Source organism: Panthera leo, chromosome F3 (assembly GCF_018350215.1).
Source record: "Panthera leo isolate Ple1 chromosome F3, P.leo_Ple1_pat1.1, whole genome shotgun sequence".
NCBI classification, from domain to species: Eukaryota; Metazoa; Chordata; class Mammalia; order Carnivora; family Felidae; genus Panthera; species Panthera leo.
Genome location: NC_056696.1, coordinates 41,548,256 through 41,564,123, shown reverse-complemented (window position 1 = coordinate 41,564,123; position 15,868 = coordinate 41,548,256). Strand labels below are relative to the sequence as shown.

The window sequence follows — 15,868 nt, the reverse complement described above, 5'->3', positions numbered from 1 at the left end:
TTTGGGACAGAGAGAGACAGAGCATGAACGGGGGAGGGGCAGAGAGAGAGGGAGACACAGAATCGGAAACAGACTCCAGGCTCTGAGCCATCAGCCCAGAGCCTGACGCGGGGCTCGAACTCACAGACTGCGAGATCGTGACCTGGCTGAAGTCGGACGCCCAACTGACTGCGCCACCCAGGCGCCCCTTAATGTTTATTTTTGAGAGAGACTGTGCACGTGCATGCACCCGTGTGTGAGCGGGGGAGGGGCAGAGAGAGAGAGAGAGAGAGAGAGAAACAGACAGAATCTGAAGCAGGCTCCAGGCTCTGAGCTGTCTTCACAGAGCCTGATACGGGGCTCGAACCCACGAACTGTGAGATCATGACCTGAGCCGAAGTCAACTGAGCCACCCAGGCACTCCCCATGAAATATCATTTTATACAATTTGATAATGAAGATTAGAGAATTGAAACCATTGTTTTAAACATAACCAGTCATAAAACAAAACAAGGTTACGTTAGGCTTCCTGGGAACTGAAGCTCTGCAACATAAATGTTTCCTCATAACTAACATTTTTGCTTACTTTGTAAATGCCAGGAGCTCTCTAAAGGCTTTTATCCATATTATTTAAGCCTCAGTTTCCCATTTATACATGTATTTAAGCTACAGGGAGATGTACTAGTAGAAAGCCACAGTCAGGGTTTGAACTCAGGCAGTGTGACACCAGAGTGCGTTCTCTTTAACGTGTTTTACTGTGCAAGGATAAGGGAAATGACATCATTGTGCTTTAAAAATGAGCACTGGAGAAGTAACAGTGGGGAGGAGGGTTGAAATCTAGGGGAGCCCTTTAACCTGTGTTTAAATTGGTCTAATGCCAACTAGATGCTGACTAGAGTTAGACTGGAAGGATAGAGTCCTTAAAGGTACAGCTTAGAAGTCAGATGCTCCTTGAAAGTTGAGTTTACGTTGACTTTTTGCTAGAAGAAATTATGTTTCATTGGTCAGAACTTAATGCAATATAATACTTGCTATTTTTGCTTTATAATACATAATCCTTTATATTTGTAATTTTAGTTTTCATCATAGTCCTGAAGGTAGCTATTGTTTATACGTTTCGAATGGAAAAGTTAAGATCCCTTAAGTGGTGATTAAAGAACCAAGATGCATACCAGGTCTTCTATTTAGTGCATTGCTCTTTCTGTCCTACAGTATATATATATAACCTCCTGACATTTTGAGGAGCCAAGTGTCTCATCCATTATCATGTCTTGGTTAAGTATGAGAAGGGACTGAAAAAAAGTAGGTTGGGATAGTGAGATAAGAACTTCAGGGTGCAAAAATTTTGAAAGCCACATACACTCACAGGATTTTTTTTGTGACCCCTAAGGTTACAGACCCCTTTGAGAACTTGGTGGAAGCTGTGGACTATCCCCCCAAAATCCACATACACTCAATTCAAGTGCGGTATAAGAATCTCTGATTTAAGGAATAAAAGGGATTCTGTAGTCTGAAAAGAAAATCCTCAGTATTTTTTTACTAGTGGCTCACTGAGGATGGGAGATCTTTATTTTTTATTTTTTAATAAAGTTTATTTATTTTTGAGAGAGAGAGGCGGGGTGGGGCAGAGAGAGGGAGAGAGAGAGAATTCCAGGCAGGCTCCGCACTGTCAGTACAGAGCCCAACGTGGGGCTCAAACTCAACGTGAGATCATGACCTGAGTTGAGATCAAGAGTGGAATGCTTAACTGACTGAGTCACCCCGACATCCTACGGATGGGAAATCTTAAGCAGACTTTGATCGAATGGATGGCTAATTAGAGCTGCTTGGTGCCAAGCCTACCCTGAGGGAAGTAAGAAGAAAGGGGGAAGTTAATATTATCTGACACATTTTTATTTCTGTTCCGAAGACATTGAAGTCCTTTGAATTAAAAAACTTTCCTGATAGGGGCACCTGGGTGTCTCAGTCGGTTGAGCTTCCACTTTGGCTCAGGTCACAGTCTCACGGTTCCTGGGTTCGAGCCCTGCGTGGGGCTCTGTGCTGACAGCTCAGAGCCTGGAGCCTGCTTCAGATTCTGTGTCTCCGTCTCTCTCTGCCCTTTGCCCTCTTGTGCTGTCTCTCTCTGTCTCAAAAATAAATAAACAAAAAACCAAAACCTTTCCTGATAGACACCCATCAGTGAGTGGTCATTGGACTCCACTGAGGGACTCACAAATAGTAACTCTGCTTGTTTTTAAATTTATAGATGAGGACTTACAATGATTATGGTGTGCCCAGTTCTGCCATTTTGTGCAGGTGTCTTAAGGACATCATACTGACATAAAACTGTTAATGCCATGAAAAAGTAGTCTTTTTATGTTGTATTTCATATGTGTGTTACTTAAATTTTTATTAAGGTTGATAAATCTTGTGCTGCTCAACTGAAAATTTTTCTGACTTGCCTTAAAACTAAGATAAATTCTTTGTTCGGATCCTTAAAATTTTGCACTATAGTTTTGTGTTAATGTGTTGATAACCTAGAAAGTGTAAGAATCTGGATTAAAATATGGAGTTTAGCTCTGCCTCAATGGACTAAATTCCTTTGTGCATTTATTCTATGATGACAGATTTTATTTTTAAAAAAAAATTTTTTTTTTAACATTTATTTATTTTTGAGACAGAGACAGAGCATGAACAGGGGAGGGTCAGAGAGAGGGAGACACAGAATCCGAAACAGGCTCCAGGCTCTGAGCTGTCAGCACAGAGCCCGACGCGGGGCTCGAACTCACAGCCCTCACGGACCGTGAGATCATGACCTGAGCTGAAGTTGGCTGCCTAACCGACTGAGCCACCCAGGCGCCCCTATGATGACAGATTTTAATAGAACATATGTAATTAGAAAATACATTGGTCCGTCCTTAATGTTATTCTTTGTAAACTAACCAGAATGAGCTTTTGACATTGATTTTTAAAAATTAGTCTTGTCAGGACACCTGGGTGGCTCAGTTGGTTGAGTGTCTGACTTCAGCTCAGGTCATGAGCTCGCAGTTCGTGGGTTTGAGCCCCGCATCGGGCTCTGTGCTGACAGCTCAGAGCCTGGAGCCTGCTTCGGATTCTGTGTCTCCCTCTCTCTCTGCCCTCCCCCGCTTATGCTCTGTCTCTCTGTCAAAAATAAACAAACATTAAAAAAAAATTTAAAAATTAGTTTTGTCTGCAGGAGTTTTGTCTGCAGGAGAACCAACTTTTGGAGTAGATATAGAGAATACACTTTCTCATTTTGCTGATTATTAGATCTCAAAATGGTGATAGCTTCTCTATTAGAAAGATTAAAACAGTGTTCTAATATGTGGATGCCAACACTAGATCATTTACAGAGTGAATTTTCATGGCGTTTTTGAAAAATCCTTAGCATCCTATGAAAGTTATTCTCCCACTGGTCAATTTTATTGCACATTTCTCTCAGTTAAATGTACCATAAGTTGTTCAGTGTGGGGACTAAGGAAGAATGTTTACTTGATGTTACTCAGGCCTCTGAGGATTTCAAAGCTTCAACTTCCTCCTACTTAATTGCCTTCTGAAGGAATATATTTTTTAGCGCTCAGGAAAATAATTGGACTTTTAAATATGGTTGGACTTTTATTTTGAAAGGGGTAAAATAAAGTCATTTTAAAGTTTTAAAAGTGAATGAATCTCAGCAGGGAATTTATATGGGATGCCTTGCAATCTATGAATTCATAACACCTAGTTAATATGGAAATGCTGTTTTTATGTTAGAAAAAGGATTTATGAACCATTATTGTTAAGAGGCTAAAAGTTTTGGTTAGATTATATGATAGCCCCTTTAGATAAAGTGTCAAACCAAAATTTATCACAGTGTTTTGTAATGGTCTCTTTCCTTCTTTGATGGCTTTGTCCCCCCTGTAAAAGTTATAGTCCATTGAGGCCAGACTCAGTCAAGGACATCTTTTTTTTTTTTAATGTTTATTTTGTTTGTTTGTTTGTTTAGAGAGAGAGGGAGCGAGCACGTAAGCAGGGGAGGGGCAGAGAGAGGGAGAGAGAGAATCCCAAACAGGCTCTGTGCTGTCAGTGGGGAGCCCAATTCAGGGCTCTGTCTTATGACTGCAAGATCACAGCCTTGAGCCGATATCAAGAGTTGGACACTTAACTGAGCCACCCAGGTGCCCCGGCCAAGGATATCTTACTTCTCATATTTCAGTGAGCATTGCAAATAATATGTAATTCTTTTATTGAAGTAAAGCTTTTCAGTTGACAATGAAAGTCTTGAAATTGAATGACATTTATCCCATTTTCCTTCATTCTTTGTAACCAGAAGAAGTGAATAAGTTTTCAGTGGTTTGTGTTTCATGAAAGAATGATCTGAAACAGTATTAGTTTTATATATATTATACCCACTGTGTGATCTTCTTTAGTGACAGATATGTACTGTTTTCCTCTTACTTTATTTTTAGGATTCATCTGAAAAAGTTTCAGTATACAATAAACATAAATTATATAATACATACGGTATATGTATATATACATATGTACATATACATATATGTATACAATGTATACATACAAAGACACAGCTCACTGTAATTTATGACTTTAATATATGGATGAGATGAAATTAATTTCTATATCATTGTGTTTTGGGATTAAAAGGCCTATTTGATTAGTCAGGGAATGTCATACATGACCCAAAAGTCTTAGTTTATAAAATTCTCAGGCTATTGGACAGTATGTTAATCATTTACTTGTATATTCTGACATATTGTCATTGATGTTTTTGGTTTTAACCTTCAACCCAGATCAATTCATTTCAGAAAGCATACAGCTTTTATGAAGTGTTAGAGAGCAAAGCTCTGAGCAATATAAAGTCTTCCTATTAGCCTGTGATAGACTCTCAAGCAATGTGATTTTCTTCTATTACATTGTGTTTTGTACAATTAAAGACATTGCTTTCCTTAGCCTTAGTTATCAAACTAAAAAAAATCACTCTCCTCTTTTTGACTCATGATGGAGCAGTATTTTTTTTTTAATTTTCTTTTTTTAACATTTATTCATTTTTGAGAGTGAGGGAGACAGAGCATGAGCGAGGGAGGGACAGAGAGAGAGGGAGACACAGAACCTGAAGCAGGCTCCAGGCTCCGAGCTGTCAGCACAGGGCCCACTGCGGGGCTCGAACTCATGGACTGTGAGATCATGACCTCAGCTGAAATGAGACGCATAACCGACTGAGCCACCCAGGTGCCCCAGGATGGAGTAGTATTTTTTAACTTTATTAACAAAGAATAGCATTTCTTTAACTGACAACTGACATTTAAACATTAGCCATAGTCTTTGTGGAAGAGGCAGTGGGACAGCATTAAATACTTGAAGGCCTTGTCTGGAATAAGTTTAAAACAGTGCTGCCAATTTTTCTTTTTTCTTTGGTTCTTTCTGGGATGGTAGTAAATAGCATTTTATCAGTTGTAGTCTGCTTTTTTTCCCCTTTTAAAAAAATTCTGGTAAAATACAGTCTTTTTAACATAATACTTTATCAGGCATTGCTGGTGGGTATTTTTATTGAAGTCTCCCTATCACTAAAACAAAACCTTGTTTTTCTTTTTTTTTTTTTTTTTAAAGTAAGCTCTACATCCAACATGGGGCCTGAATTAATGACCTGAAGATCAAGAGTCGCAGGCCCCATGGACTGAGCCAGCCAGGCACCTCAAACCTTGTTTTATTTTTTAAAAAAATGTTTATATTTGAGAGAGAGAGAGAGAGTGAGAAAGAGTGGGTGTGCTTGAGTGAGTGGGGGAGGGGCAGAGAGCGAGGGAGAGAGAGAGAATCCCAAGCAGGCTCCACACTGTCAACCCAGAGCTGAAGTGGAGCTTGAACTCACGAACTGTGAGATCATGACCTGAGCTGAAATCAAGAGTCAGATGCTTAACTGATTAAACCATCCAGGCACCCCTGTTTTACTTTTAAACTAAAAGCAATCAACTAATTAGAATTAAAAAAAAAAATTGAAAGCAAATAAATAAAAGCAACCAATAGTAATAAGTTCTAACAATATAGATTTGAAATAACAGTAACCTCTTGCCCCCCTTCTAATCTGATAATCTTTAAAGTTTACATATATGTAATACTATTGGCACAATTTTACATGTTTTAGTTTTTTTCACTCATCCAGTCTTGGCTATCTTTCTATATTTAGAACATCTAGATCTTTTTTTCCTTATTACAGCTGCAGAGTATTTTATTGCTACTTACAGGTGTGTCAGATTTATTTACTTTGTTCTTCATTGATAGGTTTCTGAAGGTCTTTTTTTTTTTTAAATAAGTAATGTCTACACCCGATGTGGGGCTTGAATTTACAACCTGAGATCAAAAGCCACATACTCCACTGATTGAGCTAGCCAGATGCCCTAATATTTAAAAAAAAATTTTTTTAATGTTTATTTTTGAGAAAGAGACAGAATGCGAGTGGGGTAGGGGCAGAGAGAGATGGAGACATGGAATCTGAAGCAGGCTCCCGGCTCTGAGCTGTCAGCACAGAGTCTGACGTGGGGCTCAACCTCTCGAACCATGTAGATCATGACCTGAGCTGAAGTTGGAGCTTAACCAACAGAGCCACCCAGGCATACCCCACCAGATGCCCCAATATGAAGGTTTAAAAAAATTTTTTTAATTTATTTTTTAAACTTTACATACATGTTAGTTGGCATATAGTGCAACAATGATTTCAGGAGTACATTCTATAATTAATACCCCTTACCCATTTAGCCCATCCCCCCTCCCACAACCTCTCCAGTGTTTGTTCTCCATACTTAAGAGTCTCTTATGTTTTTGTCCCTCTCCCTGTTTTTATATGATTTTTGCTTCCCTTTCCTTATGTTCATCTGTTTTGTCTCTTAAAGTCCTCATGAAGTCATGATATTTGTCTTTCTCTGACTAATTTTGCTTAGCGTAGTACCCTCTAGTTCCATCCACATGGTTGCAAACAGCAAGATTTCACTCTTTCTGATTGCCGAGTAATACTCCATTATATATATATATATATATATATATATATATATATATATATATGTATATGTATATGTACATACACACACACACACACACACACACCACATCTTCTTTATCCGTTCATCCATCGATGGACACTTGGGCTCTTTCCACCTTTCCATACTTTGGCTATTGTTGATAGTGCTGCTATAAACATTGAGGTGCATGTGTCCCTTCGAAACAGCACACCTCTATTCCTTGGATAAATAGTAGTGCAATTGCTGGGTCATAGGGTAGTCCTATTTTTGATTTTTTGAGGAACCTCCATACTGTTTTCCAGAGTGGCTGCACCAGTTTGCATTCCCACCAGGAGTGCAAAAGAGATCCCCTTTCTCTGCATCCTCACCACCATCTGTTGTTGCCTGAGTTGTTAACGTTGGCCATTCTGACAGGGGTGGGTGAGGTGGTATCTCATTGTGATTTTGATTCGTATTTCCCTGATGCTAAGTAATGTTGAGCATTTTTTCATGTGTCACTTGGCGATCTGGATGTCTTCTTTGGACATAATATTAAGGTTTTAAGTTAAAACAATTCTGTGGTGAATTTCCTTGTGCCTGTATCTTGGTGTTGTGAATGGCAACAAATATTTGGAGACTAAATTCTCACTTGAGGAACTGCTGGCTCAGTAGGCCTTTAAAAATACGATGCTTTCTTACTGATCTCCAAAAAACATACTAATCGTCAAGGTCCTCATTACCTCACATGTTGCTAATACTGGTGGTGTGTGTATTAAGTCTTTGCTAACCTGGTAGGTAAAAACGAGAGAATCTTGTGTATTTCTTGAATTTTGTGTAAAGTTGGACACCAGTCTTTTTACAGTTGGCCATTTTTTCTTGCTGTTAACACAATTTGCCCATTTTTCTGTGTTTTCTTATATGCTGGTATGAGTTTTTTGCAAATCTAGAATTTAATTAATTAATTTATTCATTTATTTAATGTTTTATTTATTTTGGGGAGAGAGCGTACATGAGTGGGGGAGGGGCAAATAGAGGTGGACAGAGGATCCATGATGACAGCAGGGAGCTGATGTGGGGCTTGAACTCACAAACTGTGAGATCAGGCCCTGAGCTGAAGTCGGACACTCAATCAACTGAGCCACCTAGGTGCCCCCTGTAAATCTAGAACTTCAAATGCTGTGCAGTATTCAGTGTTGTTATAATACCAATCATATCTTCTTAACATAATACTGTAGTTAATTTCATGCATGTTTTTTGTTGACTGTGGGTGAATTATTTTCTTAGAACAAACGTCTGGATATGAAATTGAATAAAAGACTGTGAGCTTCCTTGTACTGACTTGTTCTCTAAACCTGAATTTATTTACTTGTTTGTTTGATTCATTTATTATTTTTAGGTTGGCTCCATGCCCAATGTGGGGCTTGAACTCAAGACCCTGAGATCTAGAGTTGCATGCTGTACTGACTAAGCCAGCCAGGTGCCCCTGAAGTAACTTATTTATTATTTAATAGGTGTTATTTAATGTATGAAATATATTTCAGATTGTATTCCAAATGGCTAAGGAAGCAAAAGAAAATCACCTATAAAAATCCTATTTTTGCTGTATATTTTTCCAGGTTTCATTTTTCTGTTGCATAGCCTCTCTTTTCCTTCTTCTTTTTTTTTGATGTTCTCATTTTTATTTTTGAGAGAGACAGGGAGAGAATGCGAGTGGGTTAGGGGCAGAGAGAGAGGGAGACACAGAATCTGAAGTAGGCTCCAGGCTCTGAGCTGTCAGCACAGAGCCTGACATGGGGCTCGAACTCACGAGCTGTGAGATCATGACCTGAACCGAAGTCGGACGCTCAACCGACTGAGCCACCCAGGCGTCCCTCTTTTCCTTCTTAACATACGTAAAGAACATCTTTCAATGTCAATAAACAGAACTATACCACAGCATAAGTTTTTTGTCTTTTTGCTTTTTTAATGTGTTAAAATATTAAAATAAACATAATACTGAATTTACCATTGTAATTATTTTACAGGTACAATTTAGTGTGATGTTAAGTACATTCACAGTGCTATACAACCATCATCAAAAATCCATCTCCAAAACCTTTTCATTATTGCACACTGAAACTCTGTACCCATTAACACAGCATAATTTTTATTCCTTTAACCATTCTCTTATTGTGGAAATTTAAGTTTCCAGTTTTGTCTAGTTATTGATACCATACATACTTTCCTTATTGTCTGATTATTTCTGCATGATAACAATTCTTCTAAGAATCTGTAGCAGTTGATGTTTTAAAGAATCATCCTTAACATGAGCTTTGGATGGCAGTCTCTGCCATCCCATGTCCAAGAACTTATTCTTAATTTTATAATAAAAGTAAAAGTAACTAGGTTACATATATAAAAATATAGTTTATAGATGATTTAATATTAATATAGCTATTTTGTAAAAGGATAACTTCTGTGGAATAGAGGAATCCAAATCTCTTTAAATTAAAGTCAGTGATGTTTCAGGGCTCCTGGCTGGCTCAATATGAGGAGCATGTGACTCTTGATCTTGGGAGTGTGAGTTTGAGGCTTATGTTGGGTGTAGAGATTACTTACAAAATAAATAATAAACTTAAAAGTCAGTGATTTTTCAACAGCTTGACGTTCAGTGACATTTATTTGGAAGGGTGTGAGGAGGGGTGCATGCAGGATGTATCATTTGTATGGGGAAGGGTAGTCATACATATTCTGCTGTTCTGGTGCAAAGAAGATTGAGAAAGTACTACCCATGTTCTGTTTTATTTTACTGGTAGGAGGTAACTTGTGTTTTACTTAACTGGGGTTTTAACATGATTTCTTGAATGTCAGAATTATAAATTCTTCTGATAAAAGCCTTTGCTTCTCCCCTAGGATTGGCAGCCACCATTTGCATGTGATGTTGACAAACTTCATTTTACCCCACGTATCCAGAGGCTGAATGAATTGGAGGTATTGTCTTAACTACTGTTCTGGTTGCCTGTATTTCAGAGGGGTTTTCTTGGAGGAATCAGTCACAAATCTAGTGGTTTTAGTGAAGCTAAAATTTGACCAGTAATTGGACAATCATGGTAAAACAAATGACATTAAGGACATTTGCAGCCAACCAGATTTCATTCAAAAAAATTTTTATTTTAATGTTTATTTTTGACACAGAGAGAGAGAGAGAGAGAGAGAGAGTGGGGGAGGGGCAGAGAGAGAGAGAGAGAGAGAGAGAGAGAGAGAGAGGCAAACACAGAATCTGAAGCAGGTTCCAGGCTCTGAGCTGTCAGCATAGAGCCTGACGTGGGGCTCAAACTCACAAACCGTGAGATCATGACCTGAGCCAAAGCCCGATGCTTAACTGACTGAGCCACCCAGGCGCCCCTTTTTTTTTTTAAATTTTTTTTATGCTAGATTTCATTAAAAACACTAATTTTTGTCAATCATTGTTGGCCTATTAATTCATTTAAATACTTCTAAATTTAGGTGACATCCACAATAATTTAGGTTTTGAAAGGAATGTACTTTGAGAACCATCTAATGGAAAAGAATCTCCAGCTGTAATTTTCTTCCAAATACACATCTTCACTTAGATTTAATAACACACTTTAATTTCCTGAGGGGGGGGGTTGAGGAATACTGGGAATTTTCAAGAGAAGAGGTGATTTTTCTTCAGTCTCTATGCTACTGAAACTCTAAAGTGCAGGGTGAATAAGGCTTGGGTATTGATAACCTGGAGGTAGTGTTTTTATTAATGTTTTGCTAACCTGATTTTCGTATTGAATCATGTTTTGTTTCTCTATAAAAAAAAACCAAACATTTTTAACATAAATGGAACACAAATGGATTTTGTGGAATCCCAGAATTTCTGTATTTTGTGTCTGTATTTTCAAGTTGATCTTGAAGGATAGGAAATGAGTACTAACTTTGAAGTCTTAGACTGTGGAACATGTGAACATTCATTTCAGTTTTGTTCTTGAGCAAGGTAAAACTCCTAAAATTGACTGACTTCCATTTAATTTTCAAGAAGGGGAAAGAAAAATGACGAACAGAATTTTTTTGGACAAAAAAAGTTTTTAATGACTTTATAGACAATAATAATAATCTGTTAAAGGAATAACATTTAAGAAATTTTCCCTGGCTGTCCTTTATTGTATCAGGACTTGTTAAAATTGGTATGAAATCACTGTTGTAATTCTGTTTTTAGATTTGTGTTTGAGAAAATAAGAAAATTTGTACTTGGAAAGAACAGACCTTTAAAATACCCCAGTTGTAAAAAGACTAAGAGGGACATATAGAAGCTTGTGATATAATTTTAATCAATAATAAAATTGTGCTTATAGAATTCCTTAAATGAAGTACTTTTCAGAGTGCCTACTTAAGGAAAGGCTTACTGAGTTTTTAACTCTGCCTGACACATGGTAGGGGCTGAATTAAATTTTTGTTGAGTTCATGTATAATTATTTAACCAGCTTTCTTTTGTGTATTTTTTGGCCGTTTCTCTGTTGAATTCAGAAGTGATATTTCACTTAAATATTCTAAGAGTGAAAATACCACACACATAGGAGTCTTAAAATAAGCTGGGTAAGATTAAAATTCACTTCTGTGTCATTTAGGCTCAAACTCGAGTAAAACTGAATTTCTTGGACCAGATTGCAAAGTACTGGGAGTTACAGGGAAGCACTCTGAAAATTCCACATGTGGAAAGGAAGATCTTGGACTTGTTTCAGCTCAATAAGGTAAGAGGCTAATGGCCATCTCCCTCATTTAGTATCTTTTATGCCAGCATAAATTTGATCTTCTTCACTTTAAAAAGAAACTTTTTGTTTGAAATATGTAAAATGAAATTCTCCATTCACTTTAGTGATTGATTGGGCTCTACGTGTCACATCTGAAAGCCTTGAAAGCCTTATCTTGTAGAATATTTTTTGTCACCATTTTTGTGTGTGTCATTTTATTTTTTAATTTATTTTTATTTAAAAAAATTTTTTTTTAACATTTATTTATTTTTGAGACAGAGAGAGAGTATGAACAGGGGAGGGTCAGAGAAAGAGGGAGACACAGAATCTGAAACAGGCTCCAGGCTCTGAGCTGTCAGCACAGAGCCTGACGCGGGGCTTGAACCCATGGGCCGTGAGATCATGACCTGAGCCGAAGTCGGACGCTTAACCTACTGAGCCACCCAGGCGCCCCTGTGTGTGTCATTTTAAACCTTTATTAGTTCCGTAAGATCTCCTTTCTGTTTTATTGGAGTTAAAACAACTGACGCTCAGGAAGAAAATTGACCAAACTCTAAAGGTTGGGTCGTAATTCAGTGCTTTAACTTCAGGTTCATTCAGTGTAAAGCCTATATTCTTTTAAAAAAAATTTTTTTTTTTAACATTTATTTATTTTTGAGACAGAGAGACAGAGCATGAACGGGGGAGGGGCAGAGAGAGAGGGAGACACAGAATCGGAAGCAGGCTCCAGGCTCTGGGCCATCAGCCCAGAGCCTGACGCGGGGCTTGAACTCACGGACCGTGAGATCGTGACCTGAGCCGAAGTCGGACGCTCAACCGACTGAGCCACCCAGGCGCCCCATATATTCTTGTCAAACAAATGGTGCCATCTTTTCCTCCTCCTTAGTTTATGGAGAGTTTTAAGGGTCACAGAGTTAAACCAAGTACCAGGATTCGTTCTTTATTAGAGATTTAATTGTTGATGTAGTTCTTCCTCCTGGAAAATCTTGACTGCTTTGGCGAACTGAGAAGTAGTTTTTGGGGGTACAACATGTTTATGGGTATATTTTAATTTTCTAGCTTGAAATTAATAATACATATATATTTTTGTTTGGCTTGGAAAATGTATTTTTTTTAATGTTAATTTATTTTGAGAGAGAGAGAGACACACACACAGCACGAACAAGGGAGGGGCAGAGAGAGGGAGAGAGCAAGACTCCCAGGCAGGCTCCCCACTGTCAGCATAGAATCTGATGTAGGGCTCTATCTCATGAATGGTGAGATCATGACCTGAGCCAAAATCAAGAGTCAGATGCTCAACCAAGCCACCCACGTGCCTCGGAAAATGTATTTTTAAAAATTACCGCAGCCATGGGAGGGGAGATGAGCTGAATGGATAAGGGGCATTAAGGAATCTACTCCTGAAATCATTGTTACACTATATGCTAACTAACTTGGATGTAAGTTAAGAAAAAAAAAGTAAAAAAAAAAAAAATTACTGCAGCCAAGAACATGTTGTTCTCAGAGTCATACCTAGGTACAAGGGAATTAGAAGTGATTTCTATGTATGTGTTTCTAATTTCTTTGCTGTTTTATTTAACAGTTAGTTGCAGAAGAAGGTGGATTTGCAGTTGTTTGCAAGGATAGAAAATGGACCAAAATTGCCACCAAGATGGGATTTGCTCCTGGCAAAGCTGTGGGCTCCCATATCAGAGGGCACTATGAGCGAATCCTCAACCCCTACAACTTGTTCCTGTCAGGAGACAGTTTGAGAGTGAGTCCGATCTTAACCTATTTTATTTCACTGCTTATTGGTATGTTATCTTTTACAGTGAATGAATAGGCCTTAATTCTTTGTGGAAGACATTGTTGAGAAGACTTTGTTTTGTGAATTTTTCCTCCAATGTTTCTGCTGTTGTGTTTTGTGAGCAGCCATACTTAGAAGTTTGCTTTTGTAATGAACAAGGTTGTAGAGGAAATATCCTTTTGCTTCTGTCAGAAGCCAAAGTCTGTGTTTTATTTCACTAAGGCTGTGTCTTCCTTACGACAAGTACATTATTATCGTGTTATGGCTCATGCTTTTGCACTCACGTACTGTGGTAGTGCATATTACTAGTTGTCATGTGAAAATACGACCTGTGAAAGAAGTTGCTTATCTGTTGTCTTGCCAGCTGAGAGCTCCAAGGAGATTTTCAGATAGAATGCTGATAGGGGTAAAAGGTAGGGGATTTAATAATACTGAGTTGCTAATGGATCCCTCTTCTAACAGTTCCTGTGTAGCCATGTTTGTTTTCTTATAAAGATGGTATTTGTCAAATTATTCAGATAAGAACTTTTGTTGTAATTAAAGTAAAACAGTATTATAAGAACTTACTTCAAGACTGTGGTAGAAAGAAGAGTCATTATCGGTTGATACCCTTTGAGTTATTCTAAGGCAAGAGCAGTAAGCTCTATAATTTTAAGAATTGTTACTGTGCTATAGAGAAGTAGAAAGATAATGACATACTTTCAGAGGGTAAACTACTAATCAAAATTGCGTCTTGATATTGTAGACATACCATCTGTAATGCTCAAATCCTTTAGATTTTTGTAACATTGCATTTTTGTTCCCTTTCTTCCTTCTTGATTCCAGGGGAGCTTTCTTTTTAGCCTGGAAGAACACGACCAGTCTGATATTCAGAAAGTTGTCACTGCTCTTAAATATACATGTGTGAATGTTTAATGAACTCAGGGATGAAATTTAGAACATTTTATGTGGAACCTTTATGCCTCTGTTTTATAGAGATTTGATTTACATATAGTTGGTACATATAGTTGGCTACAATAGATTTTTCTCTTTATTAACCTTTCTGTTTGAGTATGGAATTCACAGTGAGTAAGAGAAAAGAGAGCGTCTACTTGCTTTATGGGTTGCAACATTTTAAAAACATCTCCTCACACTTGGAGAGGCAGTATAGTTTCATAATTGAAAAACACATAAATTGGGGCGCCTGGGTGGCTCAGTCGGTTGAGCGGCCGACTTTGGCTCAGGCCATGATCTCATGGTCCGTGGGTTTGAGCCCCGCGTCAGGCTCTGCGCGTCAGGCTCTGTGCTGACAGCTCAGAGCCTGGAGCCTGTTTCAGATTCTGTGTCTTCCTCTTTCTGACCCTTCCCCGTTCATGCTCTGTCTCTCTCTGTCTCAAAAATAAATAAACGTTAGAAAAAAATTTAAAAAAAAAGAAAAACACATAAGCATTTACTCAATCGTAGTCTGAGAGGAATAGGTATTTAAAGATACCTTTTATAAACATTAATCTACAACACAGATAAATACTTATTGAGCGGCCTGCTGTGTACCAGGTATGTTCGAGGCACTGATAGGTATTCATTGCAGAAGGCTTAAAAACAAAGGAAAATGTGTTGACAATAAAACCGCCTGATCCTCTCACCTGTTTTCGTTTCAAGGATGTTTTTATGCATATATACCCAAACTGGGATTGTATTCTTCATATACGGTATTATATTCTACCTTTTCTCTGTTTAGCATATCGTGAGCATTTGCCATGTCATTGAATATTTTTGAAGATCTAGTAGCATTCCATTTGTGTGTGTGTGTGTGTGTGTTTCTTTGTTGTTGTTTAGAGAGAGAGCACGAGCGGGGGAGAGGGGCTGAGAGCGAGAGAGAGAGAGAGAGAGAGAAAACGAGAGAGAGAAAACGAGAGAGAGAATATGCCAGGCAGGTTCCATGCTGAGCATGGAGCCTGACGCAAGGCTCGATCCCACAACCCTGGGATTATGACCTGAGCCAAAATCAAGAGTTGGACACTCAACTGGCTGAGCCACTTAGGCGTGTTGGTGTTCGTTTTTATATCCAGATCTTGATTTCCTCCTGTTGTTGAATGTTTAGGTTGGTTCCAGTATATGTATTTATTATACTATGATGGCCATTTTTTGTACCTAATTTTTGGCCCATTTCTGATTTTTGGAAATAATTCTTGGAGGAAAGAATAATTGGAATACGTATATGTATATATTTAATATTTTTAATGTTTATTTATTTTTGAGAGAGAGAGAGAGACAAGAGTGCAAGGTGGGAGGCGGGGCAGAGAGAGAGCGAGACACAGAATCTGAAACAGGCTCCAGACTCTGAGCTGTCAGCACAGAGCCTGATGCAGGGCTCAAACTCACAGATTGTGAAATCA

At 38.3% G+C, this 15,868-nt stretch overlaps 1 protein-coding gene across 2 annotated transcripts in view; it reads left to right on the top strand.

Annotated features, from left to right (window-relative positions):
• Positions 1-15,868, top strand: part of KDM5B (lysine demethylase 5B) — an 80,685-nt gene that overhangs the window by 18,154 nt on the left and 46,663 nt on the right. For both annotated transcript variants that reach the window (XM_042926276.1, XM_042926275.1), the window contains exons 2-4: positions 9,861-9,938; positions 11,585-11,707; positions 13,290-13,460. In XM_042926276.1, the coding sequence (XP_042782210.1) occupies positions 9,861-9,938; positions 11,585-11,707; positions 13,290-13,460 (372 nt within the window). The remainder of the gene's footprint in view (positions 1-9,860; positions 9,939-11,584; positions 11,708-13,289; positions 13,461-15,868) is intronic.